Genomic DNA, 24,287 nt, shown 5'->3' with positions numbered 1-24,287 from the left:
ACATGTTTTCTGTTTCTTTAGTGTCCTAAAAGCTGAAAGTATAGGCAGGAAATACATGCTCTGCCAATAACTAATCAATGATGAGCCTTTCCCTTTAACTAAAAGTAAGCCATCTTAAAAATCATCCTCGGAAAATGCATTAAGAGGAGGCACCCCCTGGAGTTGAGGTCTTTTCTAGTCAATAGAAATGCTTTCACCAACTGCGGCTCTTACTCACCGGAATTCCATGTCCATTAAGGTGACCTTGTTTTAAAAGTCTACTTCTTTCCCATTCACCTCTGTGTATACTCATTGTGCAAAGCACTGCATCCCATTATCACATCTTCATCACATATTCACACATTCTATTTCCCTTCCTGCCGGTCCCCTCCCTCTTTCCAAACAGTCCACGTCTACTTCCATGTCTCTGTTTTCTTCTTAATCTAGGGTCTGAATAGGAAAAGAAAAAAAAAATGTGAGGCTTGTGGTTCTGAGTCTAATTTATTTCACTTAATATGATGATCCCTAGTCGAATCCACTTTCCTGCAAATGACATAATTTCATCCTTCTGTGTAGCTCCATAAAACCCCACTCTGTATATATGTGCCACATTTTGTTCATCTACTGATGCCAAGCAACAGGCTCCCTCATCTTGACTCTCAGAAGTAGTAATGCAATAATAGTAAATGTGCCTGTATCTCTGTGCAATGCTAACTTTGGATTCCCAGAAGTAAACACCTGGAAATTATATAACAGGATCACATGAAGTTTTGGTTTTGGTTTGAGGAACCTCTATACTGACTTCCATCAACCATATACAAGGACTTCTTTGCCCCTGTATCCTCTCCAGAATTTGTTAAAATTTTGTTTATGATAATAAAACATGCATTTCTCTACTGACTTGTTTCTTTGGATCTGACTTTTTTTTATCCTTGCATCAACTACATGGACAAAGCTGCATCATGTCATATTGTCTACAAAGCATGTGTTTCTTGGTCATACTTTCCTCTTTTAGGGCACCAAAGGAACAGAAAACATGATCAAGGTATTTACAGTTTGGGCCTGAAATATAATTAGCACTCCACAAAGATAAAAACAACCAAACAAAACCAAAGACAGAATTCTGGCTGCCCCAACCATGTATAGGGAAGCAAAGCCAGGGATGGTAGTTTTGTTATAACCTTTCTGGAATTCAATGTTTATTACCAACAAGCTGGTTATTAATTCCAGTGGGATTATGTATGTATGCCTCAAGCAGCTAAAGTTTTGGTAAATGTAATAGTAGTTCTAAGTAGCTTTCTCTACTATCATACTTACTGTAGTACTAGGTTAATGTGAGATACAGTTTTATATACATGCATCTACCTATACCTATATTTACTTTTGTTAAAGTACAATGATAAATTTACAGTAAGGTTTAATGATGACTCACGACAAGGGTAAAAGCAGCATCTCTATTATTACTTGAGGCCTATGTAGGGTCTTTGTTATGCTGTTATCTTTGGGGGGGGTCTCACTTCATCCAGGATACTCCCTAATTCCATTGCTGCTCAATGACCAGCAGAAACAGCCCTGCCTGGAATGTCAGGCCCACCCCAGTCCTACCGCGTTGGAATCTGAATTTTAACAAGATGTCCTGTGGATTCTGGTTGAGACACAGTGCCCTAGACCATGTAATGATATATTCTGCTGTTATGGTCAAATAAAGGAGAGAAGTCAACTCTTCTAGAAACAGATTGTATTTCAGTTTCTGCATACCACAGGAGTGATGAGCACATTGCCATCTTTGGGAAACATTTTTGCTCAAACATTCCACAAAATATGATGGCAACTTCATATAACTAATATTATTTTAAGCACTAAAATAAAGTTTCCTAACAATATACAGCCAATGTGTATACAGCCAATGTGTATAACAATGATATTAAGGTAACAATGAATAACATACACAGATTATTATAGCATACTTTCTATAGGCTAGTGTACTTATATGTTTCTAGTAAATAGGACATTTATATGTTCTAGCAAAGGTCTCAACGTTAACCATCATGTTTATTTTTTAATGTCATTAACACTTTTCTCAAAAAATTTGAACTCAAAACTGTGCTGTGTGTATTTACCAAGGTTTATTTGCCATCTTTGGAGGGAACAAGTTTAGACATAGGCATGGATAAAGTACTGTGTACCTACCCGACAGTAAGCCCTGCCATGAGGAGAGAGTCCTCTGCCCACATGGCAGAATGGAATAATCCTCTCCAAACTGAAAAAGCATATGGGCTCTAACCTCTAATCCATGGAAGGCTGAACGGAACACCTTTCAAACAACAGTGGTCCCAGTAAAAATTTTATCAAGAATTCAAAAAGGTCAAAGGAGCTGTATACAAAGTCTCTGACTCCTGCTTGATATCCTCAAATGTAATCTGATTAAAACACCATCATAGAAAAAGTAGAGTTAAGGAAATAGCATTCACGTAGGATGACCATAGGAGTATCCAAAGTTGAGAGGTGAAACAGGAGAACCGATGCCCATATTTTAGCAGTGACCACACCTCTGTTGTCAGAGGGAACCAGAAAAGGAGCACACGTGATGATGAGACTCTACACGTGGCAAGGGAGTGACTCTGTCCTGCTGTTCCACAGAGTGAAGGCTCTGCCAACCTACAATATGCTCACAGCTGCACGTAAGGCCCATTCTCCACAAAACTGAAACATAAAGGCATGCAAAGTGGCTCTCAAGGCATGGCTAATTAGTTTCTTCATCAAGACAATGTTCCCTTAATGCTTTCAAAAAATGGTCTATTCTGGCACAAAAGGGTATGTTTCTCCACTTTCAAAGCTTTTCTTTTATTAATCTCTGTCTTTGGTCCTGCCTGAGAAGGAGAAATAGTAGTGTATTTTCAAGAAATCCTCTATTATGCATTAGTGTGAAGCAACCTGGCCATTGACTAACATGAACTAAAGCAATTTAAAAACTAAGACCGAGGACAATTTCGTAAGTACTAAGAGCAAATAAAATGGGCTGAGCTTGAGATCAGTGTTATAATCAGAATGGCCTTCTACCCATGCTGGAATGCCTGTTTGAATTTCACATTTTAAAAGACATCATAAGAGACTCCAGAATCTGTCATCTGTCAGAAAAGCTGTGCAAAGGTCAGTCCCACATGCCATTTGAATACTGTTGTTTGACTTCCGAGTTTCACTGAATCACCCCTCACTTGTTTGTACTGAGCCAGGCCAATTCTATCTTCATGTTCATACCTCTCAAATAGCTCTCTATTTGGTCCCTCACACAAGATAAAGAATCCAGAAAGTACAACATTAAACAATGGAAACTGAGAAGAGAAGACTAACAGAGATAAGATTGATCTATTAGGGCCTAGATTCTTTTTACCTGGTAACTATACAAATGGCATTTAACAATAAAGATTATAAATACTTTAAAATTTCTTCGCTAAAGAAGAATCACCTTATTCTGAAACGCATAGAAAATAAACATAACTTCTGTCACCTCACCTGAATCAAACATCTTTCCTAATAAAAACCTTCAGGACTTCATTAGTGGCTTGGATAATACCTTAGCAGTTATGGTCAAGAGTGATGCTGCTATGTTTAAAAGGTGATGTTTATCTTCCAACAAAACCAATCTAAATACAAATCCGACCAAAGATTTCTAAAAAATACAGGACATCACTGAGTTAGACTGACTTCTGAAGCTCTCGCCATTTTCAGAGCATCGTATGTGGGTCACTAACCACATAGAACTCCCGAACACACGGAACAATGAGCCTTTGGGAAAAATGGAAGTGCCTTACAATGCAGCTTTCACAATTGGTCCATCTACTGTGCAGGGCTAAAATTTCAGCAATAATGAATTCGATAGCGATCCTTTAATAACAAAGTCCCCTGATTCCATGAGGGCCTACTCTGTACACCTTTCTGGCAGCAGAGAGTCAATAGTGACTCCTCGCTAATCCAAGGTGAGCAGAGCCAAGCAGCAGGATGCAAATATCCAATGTTTGTCCGCCACCTGAAACAAACTCAGTGCTTCCAGAAGCATTTCACTGCCAGTGTTTTTTTTAGCAAGATCTCATTTAGTTGAGGAACTGGCTGCTGGCTGAAATGGGTTGTCGAATGGACAGAAGAGAATGTCTTCAGAACACACACCCTCCAAAGAGCCTGGCAGATGAAAAGAAGAGAGCTGGAGCATGCTGTTACAGCCTCCTCTTACTCATCTATGCCCTCTAATAAAGAAAATTGGAGAAGGATCTGCGATCTGGTAAGAATGCAGTTGTTAGGAAAGAGAGATGTGTAGGTTTCTAGATGAGGTGACAATAGTAAAATTGATGACTAGTATGGAATTCTTCTGTAACAGTGACTATGAAGACTAGCTTAAACGTAATTTCTCAGTCTCTACCAAGAGCCACAGGAGGGGACATCATTATCTCGGTTTCATAGGTAATTAAACTGAAACACACATGAGCTAAGCAACCCGTCCAAGGCCATGCAGAGAGTAAACATGGGAGCAGAGATTTACTGCAGCACCCAACCACAGAGCAGCAGCTCTGGACCACAGCGCACACTTCCCCCAAGACCTACATCTTAGAAGAAATAAACAAAGGATGGGCCTCTCTTTCAATATTGCCCATCCATTTTTTTTCTTTCTTCATAGTATCTTTTCTCTTGATACAAAAGCAAAAGCATATTCAAAGCAGCACAGAGAAACTGGGATGTGGATTTTCTGGCCTGCCCTTCCTTCCAAATCACCACCAAAGTAAACATTCATTTAATTAATCTAATTCTGAGTCTGCCTCCTATGCAAAGCCAGGCTATAATGGGTGGGGGTGGGGGAGGGGAGCAGAAGAGTAAAATGCATTAATGCATTAAGAATCATTAAAGACATGTGTGCTACATGCATGCAATCTGAGCACTTGGGGAGCCAAGGAAGGACACCTCAGCTATATATTGAATTGAAAAGTCAGCATGACAGCAGAAGATCCTATCCCAAAGAAAACAAAAACAGGAAGACTAAGGCCACTTCGAAAGATGGGATGAGCCAGATAATAAACACTGCTATGGGGAATCTTTCTTCTTCGTGCCTTGAACAAGGAGTTACTGGCAGAGATAGAAACTTTCCAGTGATCCAGTACCAAAATTGTCAAATCAGTTGATGGCTCTGGATGGAGCCATGCCACGACCTCCTAAAAAGGAATCACCTATTAGAAAAATCAGTTGGGTTTAAAAAAAAACCGCATGTAGAGAAATTCAAGAAAGAAAAACTTTATTGATTAAACTAAGCTTGCCTGTGTAATGAAAATCGGCTTACTGTGGTATCAAGCGTCTTACCTCTCTCTATTCTTTCTGACTAATAGAGACTGTCTACCAGTTTCTAGGTGAGTGTCTACTAAAAACAGGATTGGAGGCAGAAGGTAGCCCACAGACTGCATGGGAAACATTATACATATGTTTATACATACATACATACATATATGTGTGTACATATTAGTGTTATGTACATATATATATATATATATATATGTCTTTGCACTGGAAGCACAGCAAATGGAACCTTAATATTAATGATGATAAAAGTCACAATCCAGCTTCACAATGACTATTCCAGCTGACCATTGCTCTTTTATCAACAAGGAATAGACAAGAAAATCTTAGCAGTCCAGGTACTATGCTCAATCGCCAAGACATGTAAATAACCCAAATATCAGGGAGTGGTTCCTTTTGTTCATTTCTCGTCTTCATTCCTTGCTATTTGGGGCTATTTCTAGAAGCTATAAGTTATCTACTCCCATGTGCATATGGGAAGTCGATTTAGTGACACCCTATACTAAGGAGGAAATCTGTTATTTTTTCCATTTAATGTCAAAGCATACCCTCCAAAGAATGAAATTCCAGTTTATGGCACTGTATCAGTGAACTGTGAAAATATGCTAAGCGAAATAAGCCTCATACTATGTCTTTCCACTCGACAAGAAATACAGTACCTACCAGAGGCCAACTCATAGGTACAGAAAGTAGAATCAAGGTTGTTGGGGGTGAGGAGAAGGGAGAATGGTCATTATTATTTAACTGCTTGAGATGATGAAAAAGTTCTGGATATGGATAGGGTTAATTACTCCAAAACACTCACTATACTTGATAATGCCACTGTCATGTAAATCTGAAAATGGTGAAACTGGCAAATTCTCTGCGGTGCATTTTAAACACAGTTTAAAAAAAAATCAAGGTGTACAGTATTTCTTTCACAATCACCAAAGAGGAAAAACAAAAACTTCCCACAGAATTTCTCTTCAAAGTATTTTTTTTTGAAAGAAGCCAGATAAGCCTGTTCTGTTCCCAACCGTCACAGAGTAGACTTCCCACGGGCGTCAGCACGTCGGCGGATGCCCACAGCGAAGACCTCCTCCCAGTCAGTCGCCCCGCTATTTAGAAAGTTCCAGATCTACTCCCTGAGAGAGAACACCGTGGTGCAGGTTGCAGGGGTGGACGGGGACATGGCACCCCTGAACTTACTGTCTCCCCTCTACCTGCTGCAAGTGTGTCTCCCTACCTCTTACACACAGAATACAGACAACGGACGTCTGCACGGCAAAGACAGAAGTGCGATTGTGAACTAAATGTGGCATTACCGTTCTGCTAGTCCCCTTTCTAAAAGCCACTTTCTGCCGGTGTACCATTCCTCCTGTCACAGGGTGGAGAAAATAAACCTCACAGCTTACACAAAAGGAAGGTAAAAAAGATATAAATAGCTGGAACACATCACTCTCAGAAAAAAGACACAACCAACAGGGCATCACCTCAAGAGCATTAGATGAAAATAACAGTTTACAGTTCCCTTTACTTTTCAGAAAATAAATGATTGATCAAAACACAAGAAAATTCCAACTCTCCTTTGAACAACATCCAAATATTCATTCCTAGAAATCAAAGGCCGGTTTTATGCTTAATTTTTAATAAGTACAGAGGCTCCTCCTCCAAGAAGTCACTTATTGTGAATACTAAATTCCATCAATGTTTTTTTTTCTCAATTATCTGACAAAGTAATGAAATATTCTCTCTTATATTTTCTTGTATCACAAAATTATATAAAACTGGTTTCTGGCCAACATACAAGTTACTGATGATTTGGTAAACTAACAGTCACTAAGTACAGCGTTCACATTTCAAGTGAATTCCTAAGTTCAAACATACAAAGTAAAATATTTTAAAGCAAAATATCAAATGCTGACATCTGTAATATTTAGCACCTAGATAAAAGGTGGACCCAGACAAATTCACATGATCATGTAATGCATTAGTCTCAATGTAAACAATATGAAAATAGATCATTCGACTTCAAACCCCCTCACTACTTAATACCATGTTCCACTTAACAAAACAAACGGAAATTCATCCTCTATCAAGGTTTCTATTTCAACCTTGCTCTTCATCTTCTTCATGAGCAGGCAAGCTTCATCTTGGAGTAGCCTGTCTACTGCCCCAGCCTTTCATGCATGCAGGGGTTCTCCATCAGCATCTACAATGCTAACAGCTCGCTAGTAGAGCTGGCTAGCACTTCAGGCATAACTGCACGAAGAATTATCCCTTCTATGCAGGAAAGCAGAAGCACGACAGGTGTAACGATGCCAAATGGCAGCACCCTGACCTCTACTCAGCAACACACATGCTTAAAGCAGGTGCATTTCAGGGCTCAAGGAGGGGAGGGGGTGAGATGAGCAGAGAAGCAGCCCTGGGTCTCTAATATAGTAGAGATATTAATTCCACTCAGATCCAATCGAGATAAATTCACAGACATCAGTTTACCCAAGGGAGAAGTGGTCTCCTGTCCTTCAGTAGGTTGACTCAGAGGGCATTCAGCTGAGCATGGCCAGGCAAAACGATCTGCAAGATCTCTTTAAGCTATAAAAAAGAAGACTAGTTTCCAAAGAAATCAGACTCAGCTATGGCAAAGGAGCAGTCATTGAACATTTTCTTCATCTTATCTCTGCTACCGGTGTTTACAAACTACAAGCAATAGCCTCGGGAGCCTCCGGAGACTCCCTGAGTAACCTCATCAGATCCTTAATTTAAATACCCCTTTATCAATCTCTGATGGCTTTGGCAGTTAAATAGAAGGGAGTGAGTAAAACGACATGCAGAAAATGAATCCTTTTCAAGTTGTAAATGAGTGAGTCAGGATTCAGCCTTGCCGAAATGCTCCAAAATAAAACCTTTGCTATGATTCCAGGCATGCTCCGTCTTACCGTTTCGCTGTTGTCTCCCTCAAGCTGGATTCACCTGGAACTCTTTAACATAGCTCTAGCAATGTGTGTGCACCAGGCCAGCCTCATACAGCAACTGAATTCACATCTTTCTGCACTAGCAAGCTGAAATGGTACGGCCGTACTACAACCAAGAAAGGGGGAAGCCTAAGCAGGGGGAAAAAAAAATCCAGAAATCACTCAGAGAAGCTGATCTCAGTGGAGCAAGAGCAAAAAATGATTTCAGGAGAGCACAAAGGACATGCTCATGTTCAGTATCAAAAGCTTTAACAGTTCAGTTTTTTTCCTAAAATGATCTATTTTTTTTTCCTTCAAACACGATGGACTTGCCTGTGGAGTTCCCAGGAAGGCAGAGTAACCGGGCTCTGCAGCAGCAGCATTGCAGCCAAAGTAAGCATGCATATGCTGTCCAGGCAGTCCACAACACACTGTCCCTCCAGAAAGATATTGATTTGCAATGCAGTGCTGCTTCAAAAGCATACAGAATGGGAGCCAACTGGCGAATGGTGATTGCTCGTGAGGAAAATTATTTAATCAAGGGGTGCACCTTATCCATGCTCAGTTCAGTTTTTCAAAGGCACCACAGAAAGCCAGGAAGTGTCCTGAGTGACAATCCCATTAAATAATAATCTGAGGTCCTATAAAAAGTCAAGTTTAGGCTACCATCCTTAACGTTTCAAATGCTTGGAAAATAGCATAATGTGTCTATATGCATACATTTGTCATATGTAAATGAGACATAATGAGGACTCTAAAATTACCATGCACCAAATACATGAGGTTAAAAGAAAATTGCACAGGTGTAACACTTACTGAACCAAAGTGACAGAAAGCATAGCTATGAGCCCTGCAGAATGGGCTTAGGACCCATGCATGACACCCTCGAAAAAGAAAATAACAACACAAACCAGAGCATACAGTCTTTAAGAAAATTGTGCCAAGTCATGCCAGAAGGTACTGGGTGGCAAAGGAATATTAAACTGCTACTCTCTTAGCGCCCCCTCCAGGAGAGAGGCTGACCTATCATACCTCATACTTGTAGGATTTCCTACGCCTGGAAAGAGAATCACTAAGGTTCATAAAATTAGAGTAAGGTGCAGTAAAATGGGAAAATGATTTTTTAAAGTGACAAAGGAAATTTTTTAAGTGACATGATAATTTCAACTCATAAATATTCAATTATATGATAAATTTAGTTATGAGAGACAGTGATTACTGTGTTAATGGTGAGTGGTCAATACTCCCAAAGCACTGGGCTTGAGCCTGTTGTATGGCTGAGGAAGACCCATTCACCCATCACATCCCAGCCTATGCAAATGAATCACCTCTCCTTCCTGCTACTCCACCCTGGTCACTCTGAATATCACCTGAGAAATAACCTGATTTTTTTTTCTGCATTTGCAAGCCAAAAGTCAAATTCCTCAGAAGCCATCCACATCTTTTTTTTTTAAGAGTTTCACACTGGCCTGGAATTCACAGGTAGTCTAAATTGCCTCCCCAGTGCTGGGGTCAGAAGAATGTGCTGCCATGCCTGGCTTTTTACATGGGTTCTGGTATTGAATTTAGGTCCCCAGGCTTGCATGGCAAACACTTTTATGACAGAGCTGGCTCCCCAGGCCAAGCTGTCTCCTCAATGGCTGAAAGCTTTTGATGATATGAACACTATGTCTGAAGAATAGACTGTAAGTCCAAAACGTCTTTCAAGACTTGAAACTCCGTGTAAGATTGCTCATCCCACCAACCAACAAACTCTCGCTCTTTCAAAGCCAACATCACTTCGTATTGGAATCATTTAAAATTTAATTATATGCTGCCTCATAAAGTGCTCTTTTATTATTGGTATTGTCCCTATTTTAAGGCCCTTGAGTACACCGCGCCAATCACTGGAGTTTTTCATTACTCTGTAACACAAAGCGAGACATCTAAAAACATTGATTAAATTCTTAAAATAACAAATCAATTTCTCAACTCCATATTTGGGGCCTAAAACTATCTTAGGCAAACTCCCTTCTCATCATTCAAGGCTCCCTGAAACAATCATGTTTCAAATCAGCTTAGTCCCTTCACCAGAGTAGTTCCTATGGTTTATTTTTCCTGAAATTATGTGTGAAATGTTCTTGTTTACGTATGAAAACCAAAGGGTTAATTAAAAAAAAACAAAACCTCTCTTTTACTCTTTCATTCATTTATTCCAAAAGCATATGCTTATGTACACAGTACTGTAAATAGCCATGATATCTAGATTCAAGGAACCAAATGAGTGATTGGAAATAAAGTGCCTACTGTGCACAGGACCTGAGTATAGCACGAACAGATTTAGATTATCTGTGATTATCAAATATCTATATTCGAGAGAAGTTGTGTTTGCAAATAGATCATTAGATCTAATTCAAAAGTGAACCTTAGATAATGATTTCAAACACTTAATAAAACCTATCATAAAAAGATTCTAAAGAAATAAAACGAGTTATTATAGTACAATAAAATAAGTAGGGTGTTGTTTTGAGACAGGATTTCACTATGTAGCCCAGGATGGCTTTCAATGTTCTATGTAGATGAGGCTGTCCTCAAACGTTTAATTTTCATGCCTCGGTCTCCCAAGTGCTAGATGAGAGCAAGCATCCCTGGCAAAGTAAGTCTTGTGTTGGGGTACAAATAACCTCCATTCTGTAGGTCAGAAGAGATTCCACGGAGCAAGGAACATAAATCTGAGGTGTCAGGACTTAGCCCAGGAGGGAAAAGGCATGTGAGAAGCAGCCTGAAGCTGGCTGAGAAGATAGCCAAGCGAGGTGGTGGCAGCTGTGCAGGCCAAAGGCAGAAGGTTTAATGCCAGAGCATACAGGGTCTTATAAAGCATACCAGAACTTAGGCATTTTATCCTATAGGAAACCATCACTGCATTCAAAAAGGAAGTCCTGAGGGATTATAGGCAGAAGGTGGGTTGGATGGGGTTTTCCAATTTTCAACAAGGAAACTGTATAGAAAATGGGTGTGGACAAGGGGTAATGGGGGAAGGCACTCAGGAAGCAAAAACAGTTGTTCAGACGAGACCTTAAAAAAGTCAACGGAACTCCATAAAGAGAGCAACAGAAACAAAAAAATCTGAGCGCAGGGGTCTTTCCTTGGACTGCTATTCCAACCAAGGACTATGCATGGAGATAAGCAAAGACCCCTGCACAGATGTAGCCCATGGCAGTTCAGTATCCAAATGGGTTCCATAGTAATAGGAACAGGGACTGTCTCTGACATGAACTGATTGGCCTGCTCTTTAATTAACTCCCCCTGAGAGGGAAGCAGCATTACCAGGCTACAGAAGAAGACACTGCAGCCACTCCTGATGAGACCTAATTGACTAGGATCAGAAGGAAGGAAACGAAGACCTCCCCTATCAGTGGACTTGGGGAGGGGCATGTAGGCAGAGGGTGGAGGAAGGGAGGGATTGGGATGGGAGGAGGGAGGGAACCACGGGGTGGGGGGGGAGACAAAGTGACTAAAGTGTAATTAATAAAGAAAAAAAATATACATATATAAACAAAGTGAATAAACAATAATTAATATAAAAAATAAAAATTAAAAAAAAAGTCAACGGGATTAGGTGACTGGGAGATGAAGAAGTGTTTCAGTACCTGTTAGTGACTGGACATGAGGCCTAATGAAAGAAGGAAAACTCAAGTGTAGCCCTGACCTTCTTGTATATCAAGCAGAAAGTGGGATCATAAGCAACAGATCGATGCAGAGGGAAGGCAGCTGGAGGAGAGGAGACTGTGCTCTGGCAAATGCACAAGTTACATGCCTTTCATATGCCTTGAATCAGTTTCCTACTATCTGGACAGAACCAAGACGATAGTCCACCTGACTTCTCTGTAAAAAGGGAGTGGGGAAGGAGGCAGGATGAAGAAGGAGAAATCAAAGAAAAAAATGCAGCTGCTGATAAAATGCCTGCACCCAACATCAGTCCACCTGAAAGTAGAAGATAAGCCTTTTTTTTTTTATTGGTTTTTTTTTTTTTTTTGCCTCAGGCAGGCAGGCAGGCAGGCAGGCAGACATTGACTGGGTCTGGAGAGCAAGGGCTCCAGGCAAGGCTGGTCCCCACTGACTGCAGAACTGAGCCTGATGAGTGCTTTTCAGTCAAGGTGGGCCATTTTCCACATCCTCAATGCTGACAACTGCTGGGACCATCTTCATCTCTGCTCTTCTTGTCTACCATGGTCTTGATCAGCCAATCACTGGGTCATTCAACTGGCCCTGGCTCGACTCAACTGGACTTTAGCAATCACCTCATTCCCTTCCCTCCCTATCACACTGACTTTTTCACACACACACACACACACACACACACACAAATTGTAAATAATTTGCTTTGTTTCATCTGTTTATCTTCACATCCAGTTACATAGTAGGTCTTCCAGGAGTTAGGGGTTTCTCTGTGTTACTCCTGGGTCTCCCCAGCCCCTATATAAATTGTAGAAAAGTTGCTGGTGGCAGTAGTTCAAACACAGTCTGTGGGAGGGTAACGAGTGGAAACGGACAGGGAGGCTGGAGAACTGTGAAAAGAGTAACATGGTGTCAACAAATACAACTTTATGGTTGGCCATAAAATAGCAGGAAACACAGTGTGGGAGGGCATCAGAAAATTAATCACTGTTTTCATGCAATGAAGAATATCTTTATGAGGGTCAGGGACATGAGTCTAAAACCTCACTAGAACATGGTAGAGGATACAAAAGAGGCGGGGGGAAAGGACAAAAAAAGTCTTGTAAATCATCCCATTTGGATTTGGGGGCAAATGGTAATTAGACCAACAAATAAAACAGCTAGAATCTAGCATCTATGCAAATACGTTTTTTTTGTTTTTTTTTTTTTTGTTTGTTTGTTTTGTTTTGTTTTGTTTTGTTTTACAAGGAAACCAAAGCTAATGCCCTAAAGTGCTTGCCCTTAGGTAAGATCACTCTCCCGATTCTGCAATGTGTCTTTTTTTGCCCCCTCATTCTAAAAACTAGATTATAATAAGCACGGTCTTTTTGCTACCGCAGCTGGTGATGGGGTCAGGTTGAGCATTAGTAACTAAATTCGGTTTCACAGTGTGCACTGCAGGGGGCCAAGTGGACCCTCCTTCCAATTATCTGATGTCTAGGCATCTCCCGCTGCACTCTTCCTTGTCCAACCGACATTCCTACATTTCCCTTCTAACATCAGCGCGCCCTGTCTCGGGGCTTCTTTAGCCATCCTTGCTTCAGGAAACTCATGGCTACAGGGTAGGGTCTGACTCCTCAAGGCTGACATGGACTGAGCAGGCTTTAAGCTGCTTTGTTCCTGGCTAACCAGATACCTTTGTGTGTCTCAGGACCTGGAGCTACCTCAGACACAGCAGAGGAGTGGAACATGAGCAGGAAACAGTAAAGAAGCTAAGCAACAGGAGATATGGATAGAAGAATGCATAAAGTTATTTTTAAAACCTAAATGAGGAAGAAGAAATGTTTTACGAAAAACATTTAAAGATTAGGTGAGGGTACCAGAAAAGGCTACGTAATGCATTCTAACTCTGCCTGTTATAAATTAATTTCATTAAACCTACATGAGAAAAAAAATAGTGTTATTTTGAAAAGTGACAAAAGATGGGTATCCCTCAAAATAAAATGGTTATTAGGTGGTTACAATTCCATATAACCCTAGACATTTTTATGACTAAGCATTTACAGCGAAATTCTCATTTATACTGACGGATTTTTAAATGTTGGTGTTGTTTTGCCAAATCTAAACGTTAACCTTTATTAAACCTGAAAATTCTACAACTTAAGTCTTCTCCATGGATGACACTCAGTGCCCACACTCTGCATTTGGATAAATGGCATTTACTTAAAATCCTTCCTCAAAACACTGCAGCTCTGGAGGAACTGTAATTAAACAGTTAAGAGCCATTCCATAGCTACACTGAAAGTATCCTTATGTCATCTATGCCATTTCATGGGAACGTCAGGATTGTTCACATACTCAGCTTTGAGTGTTCTTGGGAGTCTAGAGGGAAACAAGGGCAACCAGTTTTTTCAATGAACACCCCCCATTCTATCATGATTCGACAAAATTGTTCTTGAAAAGCTTTACCAGTCTGTTAAATTTGCAACTTAAACAGAAAATAGAGAGATGAAGGTTAGAGAGATGGCTCAATGGTTAAGAGCACTGGCTGCTCTTCCAAAGGTCCCATGTTCAATTCCCAGCACCCATATGGCAGCTCACAAGCTGATGCCCTTTTCTGGTCTGGAGGCATACATACAGACAAAGCACTTGTAAACATAAAAAACAAAAAGGAAACTAAAAAAAGAGATGACAGGAAGTTCCTTGTCATGGAGGACACTATCAAAACTCATGCAGGAATGAAAACAAAACAATTCTAGCAAACACAATGACAACACCCCATCTTCTTTTTTCTTTTTCCAATTTATCAACTATGTAACTTCTTAACTGAGAGATTATATAATATATAGTGACAGTGCACAAGGCAATGTTCAGATTTATGAACAATTTGTAAAAACATCCAACCAATTAACATATCTGTTACTTCAAATAAGAATTTTTTGTGGTGAGAACATATGAAATTTACTGGATTCACGATTTTTGAAATATACTAATCTATAGTTTAGTATAGTCACTGGGCTTTGAGAAGATGAAAATAAGAGTTAAAAAAAAAAGAAGCCCTTATTCTTCCTACCTGAGACTCTAGCCTATAAGCAATAGCTGATAATAGCCCCCATGCTTCTGCCTCTGAAAGGACCACTGCACTTTCTGCTTCTACTAGTTTCATTGTCTTAGCTTCCACACACTGATAAGAATGCATGTTTTCCTTTCTATGCCTGGCTTACTTCACTGAAGCATGACATTCGCCAGTGCCGTCACTGCTGCAGACAATAGAACTTCCTTCCTTATGAAGACTAAATAGTATTCCATTGTGTATGTGTACACTTTCTTTCTCCATTCACTGATGATTTACACGTATGCTGATTCCCTAACTCAGCTTCTGTAAATTGAGTAATGAGCTCTAATGAACACGTAGTACAAAACACCGTTTTGAAAACTTGATTTCAAACGTATCTACTAAAAAGCCCAGAAATAATACAGGCAGATTTATATCGTCACCTCTGTATTCCCTACAGTGTCAGTATAGCCTGGAAGTGATGGGTTCATTTAATGTTTCTTGGCCAGAGACAAATCTGTGTTGAAAATATGTCCATGTGGAAAAAAAATATATGAACTCAATCTGTGCTGGAAACTGAAAGTCCAAAGATGGAGCTGTTACAGAAGAACTTCAGGTGGTTATGGCCCTCAAGAAGCTGCACAGAAGGGAAGAGCCGTGACTTAATAAGAAAGCCGGTCGATGCAGACTACGGCAATAAAGCAGCCCTCTCTCATTTGCCCCTCGCTTGCTGCAGCCTCATTTGGGACACAGCTTCTCCCTGGACTTCAGCCGCTCCTTGCCCACCTCCATCTATTACCCCCTCAATTTCCCTGGTAACAGTGCGTCTGCGCCTCAGTCTTTGCTCCCTTTGTTACATCTTCATCACATCAGACTTGTGCTTGCTTTGAAATATGTTCATTTTCTATATAACTGCTGAAAATAGCTTCTACAAACACATGCACGCACACTTACATGCTTCCTAATTATTTGAGTGATACCTGAACTATGTGTCTATTTTTCCTTGTTTATGATCCAGTGGAAACATACAGAGTTCGCTCTGATGTGATACTGTGCACCAAGTATCTAAACTGGGGAAAACTCAGACGAAAAGGTGATTTTGTTGTGACCATCTTCACAAATGAGCCATATTAGATTTTGAAATGTTCGGAGCTAACATGATGCAAGAAATTATAATTAAACTATAAACTTCATTGGCATATATAAATTCCTCACAGAGGAGCAAAAGGAAGGCCAACTGCATTGAGAAGAGACAAGACACTCTTCTCTCCTGGGTGTGGCTCCAGTGAGGATAGAGTCTGAATCTATAACTGTCAAAAAGCTCTCTAAGGAGCCACTTCTCATGTTGCCTTCTTGATGTCGTTTATTTTTTTGTTATTAAACTTGCATAAGTTTTTGCCCTGTGAAAAAAGGACAAAGAAAAATTCTAGTTTAGGGATATAAGTTAGCATTGTTGCTTTTAGACACCTTATTCCAGGTTTCTAAAACAGCCAGACATTTAGGAAAATCTCAAAAGGGAGAAAATCATCTTAGAAGTATATCAAAGAGATGTAGACAAATAACTTTTAATTACCTTTGATGTTTTTAAATCTAGAAAACTGTCACTAATCTACTATTTACGTTAAAGTATTAAAAATGGGGTGGGAGCAAGATGGCTCCGGGGGTGAAGGCATTCACACAGCCTATCCTGAGTTCCACTTCTGGAACCAACAGGAAGAAAGCTGGATGTGATGGCACACATCAGAGACAGGAGAATCCCGGAAGCCTGTGGGCCAGCTGGCTCTTGGTATACAATGCAGCAAAAGAAACAAGAGAGACCCCACCTCAAAAACAAGGGAGCAGGGAGAACCAACTCCAGAAAGTTGTCCCTTTGACATCCACTGTGAGCCATGGCACATGGCTCCAACACACATAATTCATACATGCATAAATGCATACATACATACATATATACATAAATGTGTTTTGTTTAAGTTTAAAATATTAAAAATAAAAATCAGTCACTAAATGATTTGCCTTCACTGACTCACTCTCTGTCCCTAAGAACTGAAATAAAATAGAAAGGAGAAACTTGAGAAAGAGTGGCAATGTTCTAATGCAGCAATAGCGCTTGGTGATCAAAGGACAGACTCAGACATTAAAATGCACTGCTGTGTAACTCCACCAACTTCTCTGTGAGCACAGCTTTGCTTTTGGTCTTTTCATGGACAGGCTGGCATGACTTTGGTTATCCTAAAATGATATGTCCATCGTCCTCAAAAATAAAGGCAAACTAAAGTATGCATTTGGTGACTTTGGAGGCATACAAAAGACACATCATAATGATTGCTGATCCTAGAGAGAACCAGAGTCGGTGTAAAATGACAAACACAGATGCTAGGAAAAATGAAATGCTTTCCCCGTCTCCACATTCTTTTTGTGCACAGTACAAGAGAGAAAACAGCATAACTTAAACACTGGCTGAATACACCTTGTCATTCCTGAGTAATGTTCGTCTTGCGTGCTGATTAAAAGAGAACAGACGCTGGCACCATCTCTGCTCTGCACTCGTCACTGTAGTCTAGGAAAGCACGTACTTCGCTCCGCCCTAGACAAGGAATCTAACTTGGACCAGAACCTTTCCCCTTGGACCTTTCAACAAGTGCTCAACTGTACTTCAACCCTCCACCGGATGGTGGCAAAGCAGAGAAAGTGTCTGCTTGGAAATGCCCACTGGGAGCATCACCTTGTGGTTCGGGGAGCTGGAAAGAGATCCTGACTCTAGTGAAAGCAGAGATGAGGGAAAGTGACCGGGCCAGTGACACGGTTATGTAGGTTCCAGCCCCAGGCCTTGATATTCTGGCCACCTGGGGCTGTAACACAGAGTAAATCATTTCTCCTTCTTTCCTACAGACATTTGAAACTGACTTTCACTCCCTTGTAACCCTGAGTATTAGCATAGATGAGCATCTGTACACATAAAGGGGGCTGAGCTACGATGGAGCACTAACACCAGAGATAGGGCTAAATAATTTAGCAAGAGTGTTGTTTTAAGAGCTAGTTAACGGGGGCTGACTGCTCTTCCAGAGGTGCCAGGTTCAATTCCCAGCATCCACATGGCAGTTCACAGCTATCTGTAACTCCTATTCTAGGCGATCCAATATCCTCACATAGACATACTCTCATAGAAAAACGCCAATGTACATAAAATAAAAATAAATAATTTTTTGAAAAGAGCTTGTAAAGAGAGAGATATGGTTGATACATTGAGATAACAGTAGAAACCGATTGGCCTCATACTAGTCAAAGTTTTTTGCCCAAAACTACCTCATATGTCTAGTTACACTGTGTATGAAATCCTATAAATCTGTACTAAATTCAGTATCCAATTAATTTTTGTTATTTATATCTTATAAGGGAAATCCATGAAACAATAGCTATTAACCACTTTTCTAAATTTTTAGAAAGCCTAAATGGTTTGTTGAATTAGTTTGGACAGGATCCAAGTTGTTGTAACAACACACTAAAAGGTGAGATCCAATATCTATTCATTGGTGGTAAATATCATGACTCATAAGTCGCTAACAAATGTTATAGAGGCTGCAGAAGTGAAGTCAGTCTGTTATCTCAATGCTGGCCTTTAAAGTCCTCAGGACATGACAGCAAGGAGACTCTCTAAAAACCCACAGAAGTACTAAGAGATGTGTGGAGGATGTAAAGAAAAAGCTAAGAAGATATTGCACAGTTAACTACATTTTGTGTGCTTTGCTCCTAAGCTAGTTCTCCTATGTTCTGCTATTTCACCAGGCATTCATTGAGTTTTGAATTCTGCACCATAGGGGTAAAACTGAATGGGACACCACTGTTGCTCTCACAAATACTCGCAACAATAAATACCACAAATAGAATAATCTTCACAGACCTCAATAACAGAAGACACTTTGAGAGTTCAGGCTAAGGGAGAGACGGATCAGGCAACACTGGCTTATTTCCAGCTTAGGCAATCGAATTCTGAAAACTAGAACCACAAAGAATTCAAGAGGTAAAATGGTGTGAGGTGGGAGCTGGCTATCCAAAGACTATCAGTGATCACGCTTAACACAGCAGCTATCTGTGTCTCAGTGCGACTTGATAACATAACAACAGGGCTTTGTCAGAGCGAGGGGCACAGCTTAGAGGGGTGAGGCGAGTTCTGTAACTCAAACCCACACAAACAATGGCTCTTTGAGCCTCTGGTGGAAGAGTGTTTGGATGAACTCCAGGGTCTCCGTGCACACTGCCTGCCCACATGGCTCAAAGATGTGTCTTTCCCTAGTTGCCCAGGACGCAGACAGCAAAGCTTTTCCTCCTACTCTAAACAAAACTTAACTTTGGACACAGTTGCAATAGTCTGACACAGAGAATTTGGAAATCATCTTTGCCTCTCTATTCCTCTCTTCTGTAGTGATTCTAAATCAGAAAATTCGTACCTTTTCACATACCACAACGCAAAGGTCAGATTAATTGTGCTGGCTTTATCGATTCTTCTCTAAAGCACACACCTCTTTAATTAATGCCCCCCTCAGTCATGAAGAGTCAACTCTATGAAACACAGAGTTGCTTCCAAACGGACCAGAACTTTCCATGGGCAAGTACTAAACTAGCTACAGCTGCAACTGGACCACGCAACAACTTCAAGGGACCATACACAGCCCTGACGGACCCTGTTCATATCCTGCCTAAATATCCTAGGTTATTTGGCTTAGAATTCTTAAGAGATTAAACAAGTTCAATGAGAGAGAGAGAGAGAGAGAGAGAGAGAGGGAGAAAGGAGAGAGAGAGGAGGGGGAGCCTGGTAGATGAACCCACACAGACAGGCACACTGGAGCGCTAGAAACAGCCAGATGGAGAAAGTGAGACCAAGAACGGTACAAAGATGTGTTCCTAACAAAGGCCTTCAGCAAGATCCCTCACTTACTGGAACACGTGGCAGCTCTTCCTATGAAGGTGGTTCCTGTGAGACTAAATGGGGACCAACTGCTTAAAACGGTTCTCGATAAAGCAGGGGTTTTCAGCGCCAGTGATCCTACATACTTAGGAGCAACCAGGCACTGAACTTTCAGGCCCCACAGATGCTAGGGCTAGTGCTTCGCCATGAAGTGTGGTACCATCCTTGGCACTCCCGCTGCAGCTCAGCCTACACACTTCCTTCCGCAGGAGCTCGGTGCCTCCCGAGCTCATTCCTCAGTCACTCCTCAACTCCATCAGTTTCACTCATTATTCCCCAAGACCTTTATTTGTTTCTATTGCCAATGAGCTTTTCTTTCATACCATTTCAAAAAACTGAAAACCGTTTTAAAAACCTATAAGAATGTCCCCACAGGCTTTCTTGATATATGCTCTGATTTCCTTTGAATAAAGGTGGAAATGTCTATTGATAATCCAATATTAAGTCTATACTCTCCCTCCTTCCCTTCTCTCTTTTCCCAGCCTCACATTTCCCCATTGTAACTAACTGTGAAGCTTCAGCATATTATGGTACAGTTTCCAGAGTTAGAGATCAGCCTGGTCTATATAGTGAGTTCTAAGATAGCCAGAACTATATACAGAGACTATATACAGAACTATATACAGAGACCTTGTCTCAAACCAAACACACACACCCATACACATACACACACACACACACACACACACATACGCACCACATATGCATACATATAAACCGGAGGTGAAAGTCAGCAGTCAGCTGCATAATATATTCATAACTGAGTATATCTATCACAAAACACTTTCAACAAGAGAACATTAAAACAAATAACTCATCAAGAATTAATTTCACTAATAATAGCCAAGTAACTTTGCAAATAAACAGTCTTAAATTTTCAGGCACATATTTCTCAAAAAAAAAAAAAAGGAGAGGGCTATTTTAATTGCTGTTTAATTTGTACAGTTGGAACACAGGCAGAAAATTGTGTTTAATTGGTACAATTGGTACCAATCAGGAAATAATACTGTCTTCTAAGAGAATACTCAACAAAATGTTCTATCTGCTCATAGCAGGATTAAAATAATGAGGCACTGGTTTTTAAAGCAGACACAAATAACTGTCTTTCTACTAAAAAGGGATGAATCATCCATGATGCATTAATTTCTGAAGAGATGGGAATCTTCCCATATGAGTTAAATCTCAATGGGGAAAGCCCACAGCAATGCTGATCTTCCTCCTGTGGCCACAAATGTTTCACTTTTTAGCAAGTAGCATGAGCAAGCTACTTTATCTGAGAACCTGAATCTTTATGGTAGATAAGGAAATGTATTAGTAGACTCATTGGTGTGCTATCATTCCAACTAACATGAAATTAAAATGAGAATGGAAACACTCATAAAAGATCAGAGACTGATACTCCACCAAGGACCAGGTATGGATATAACCTAGAACCTCTGCTCAGATGTAGCCCGTGGTAGCTCAGTAACCAATTGGTTTTCCCTAGTAAGGGGAACAGGGATTATTTCTCACAGGAACTCAATGGCAAACTCTTTTACCTCTCCACCCCGCCAAGGGAGGAGCAGTCCTGCTAGGCCAGAGAAGAGGACTTTGCAGCCAGTCCTGAAGATACCTGATAAAACAGGGTCAGATGAAAGGGGAGGAGGTCCTCCCCAGTCAGTGGACTTTGGAAAGGGGCAGGGAGGAGATGAGGGAGGGAGGGAATGAGGGAGCAGGATACAGCTGGAATACAGAGTTAATAAAATGTAACTGATAATAAAAATTTTTTAAATAAAAATAAAATAACAATTAAAAAAAAAAGATCAGTTTTGGCAGAACAATGTACGTAAGCACAGGTAAAATGTCCCTACCCCAAGACTGCAGAAATGATTTTCTCGAAGACAAGTGTCCTACACTGAAAATGAAATCACACAAATGTGTGGGTAATTAATTGTAACTCAGCCCAACCCTATGGGGACAAACATAAAGCAGTGTGCGTCAACTAGTCCTCATTCACTGCTTAAGCATGTCTTTACAGAAGCATATGTTATGTCTGTAAAAATGCTTCTTTCAAAGCAATTGTTACTTGAAAAATAATGACTGATTTTTTTAAACCTATTTAAATATCTCAAAAGAACCAAAATACCTCCACAAACTTTACTTCTGACTAAAAATCCTCTCAAATGGTTTTATGCTGAAATTACTTTTAGGTTTATAGAAAAATCTCACGCAGGGCCATTCGGCTCCGTTCAAAGACAGTGTCTAACATCTGAAAACCGAAAGGAAGAAAGCACTGCACTGACAATGGGATCTGACACCCTACAAAAAGACTGCCAGCACCACAGAGAACAGAATGAGCTCCACCTCCTTCCCTGACAGTTCTCTCCTGTGAATAGGGCAGCTTCAAGGCTGCAAGGCTCTTCTTTTTGTTTCTGAAGAGATGGAGAGGAGTGAAACCATATTAATTCCACAGTTTGCTCTTACCATAAGTCTCCATAATCACAACCCATTTCTCTATTTATACCAACATTTTTAAAAGGAGGACTTGACCCCTCTCAATCCCTTGTTGCATTTATTTTTGACTCATTAAAATCAGGGTTCTATCTTCACTAGTTACTAAGGGTCGTCCACGGCCTCCACAGGCCAATGCCAAGCCTTAAGAGAATCTCTTGGAACACCTGGCACAAAGGAACAGCTTCTCCTTCCCCATATCCTCAGTTGGGCTCCAATTACTCATGCCCAGTTCTCTCCTATTTCACTGGCTCTGCCTTTCTGCAATTGCCCCAGTCAGTCGTCCCAACTGAAGACTGTCTTGTCACAATACTGGAACCCTGGAACTCACCTTGCTTCAGTCTACACCCTCCCCACAGGTGAGCACACCTTTCTCCACTGTTAGGACAGCACACTGAGGGTGTCCACATGCATATCTCTAGGCCCCACTTGTCCCTTATCTTCAGACTCATGAACCCGACCATTTATTGTTGAGGGCTGGGCTTATCCAAGGCTCTTCCAGAGGCCCTGGTGTATGGAGAAAGAACTCAGCTCTTTCTCTAAAACGAGGAACATGCTTGGCAGAGCCAGTAACGCCTCAGTTGCTAATGACGCAAACGACAGAGGATCCAGCGCATGGTGGGTGGTGGCATCCTTGGTCCTGGGTTGTACAAGAAAGTTAGCTGAACAAGCAAGAGGAAGCAAGTCCGTAAGCAGCGTTGTTCCTAGTTCTCTACTTCAGTTGCTCCCTGTAGCTCCTGCCCTGGCTTCCTTTGATGATGGACCATAACCCGTAAGCTATAATAAATCCTTTTCTCCTCAAATTGCTTTTGGTCATGGCGTTATCATGACCGAAAGCAACACAGAATGGTGACAAGCTTCAGCACGTTCTACTTGGAATATGTTCAGCTTTTAGGCGATTAGCTCTTCAAGAACACTTACGCTACAATCTTTAATTAACACACAGCTTCCTGTGTGTGCACAGTCAATCATTTAACTTACTTAGAACACTAAATGTTAATAAATCTGCAATTTTCCAGAAGAAAATTCAATTACAGATGTTTTGATTTGTAAAATATATAAATATAAGTAATTGGCATCTGATTATTAAGACACTAAAATAATCTAGGATTTCTCTACTACAAATTTCAAGTTAGAGTTTACAGAAAGACAAGTATTTCCTATTTACTCTCAAATGTGCAATGTGGGTGGGGGTGCGCATGAAAGTAAAAATGGGGATATTACGAAGAAAGAATGGTGACCAGCAAAAAAGGAGATAGGAGACTAGAGAGGCTGGACATGATCTAAGAATGTTAAATACATTATAAAAATGTCACAATGGCATCCACTATTTATTTATTTATTTATTACAATTTATTCACTTTGTATCCCAGCTGTAGCCCTCTCCCTTGTCACCTCCCAGTCCCACCCTCTCTCCCTCATCTCCTCCTATGTACCTCCCCTAGTCCACTGATAGGGGAGGTTCTTCTCCCCTTCCATCTGACCCTAGCCTATCAGGTCTCATCAGGACTGGCTGCATTGTCCTCCTCTGTGGCCTGATAAGGCTGCTCCCCCCTCATGGGGGCGGTGATCAAAAAGCCAGCCACTGAGTTCATGTCAGAGACAGTCCCTGTCTCCATTACTAGGGAAACCACTTGGACACTGAGCTGCCATGGGCTACGTCTGTGCAGGAGTTCTAGGTTATCTCCAAGCATGGAGATATTCACTATTTTGCACAATACATGCTACTGAAAATAAAAGACAGAAAGAAATTTCAGTTGGTTTAGACAAGAAACATACGAAATCCTAAATACTAATTTTAAATTAAACTTGTTTAAATCTTAGCATTAAAATTAAAATTAACATAAGATTAAAACAGCAGGTTTAAAATTAGTTTTAATATTTTCTAGTT

At 40.6% G+C, this 24,287-nt stretch overlaps 1 protein-coding gene across 9 annotated transcripts in view; it reads right to left on the bottom strand.

The window, feature by feature from the left end:
• Cdk14 (cyclin dependent kinase 14) overlaps positions 1 to 24,287 on the bottom strand; it is a 537,826-nt gene that overhangs the window by 419,412 nt on the left and 94,127 nt on the right. Inside the window, exon 1 of one of the 9 annotated variants that reach the window (XM_060374040.1) lies at positions 9,066 to 9,196. The exons of 2 other annotated variants lie outside the window; for them this stretch is intronic. Coding sequence is in view for 4 of the 7 variants with exons in the window: in XM_060374034.1 (XP_060230017.1) it covers positions 8,583 to 8,732 (150 nt within the window). In the remaining 3 variants the exon portion in view is untranslated. Of the gene's footprint in view, positions 1 to 7,409; positions 7,549 to 7,794; positions 8,049 to 8,234; positions 8,510 to 8,582; positions 8,733 to 9,065; positions 9,197 to 24,287 lie in introns of those variants that run through there. 6 more of the 9 variants (XM_060374034.1, XM_060374036.1, XM_060374041.1 and 3 more) reach the window with 6 other exon arrangements.

Source organism: Meriones unguiculatus, chromosome 21, assembly GCF_030254825.1.
Source record: "Meriones unguiculatus strain TT.TT164.6M chromosome 21, Bangor_MerUng_6.1, whole genome shotgun sequence".
NCBI lineage: Eukaryota > Metazoa > Chordata > Mammalia > Rodentia > Muridae > Meriones > Meriones unguiculatus.
Note: the sequence above shows the minus strand (reverse complement) of the source record. Positions and strands in the feature narration are given on the sequence as shown.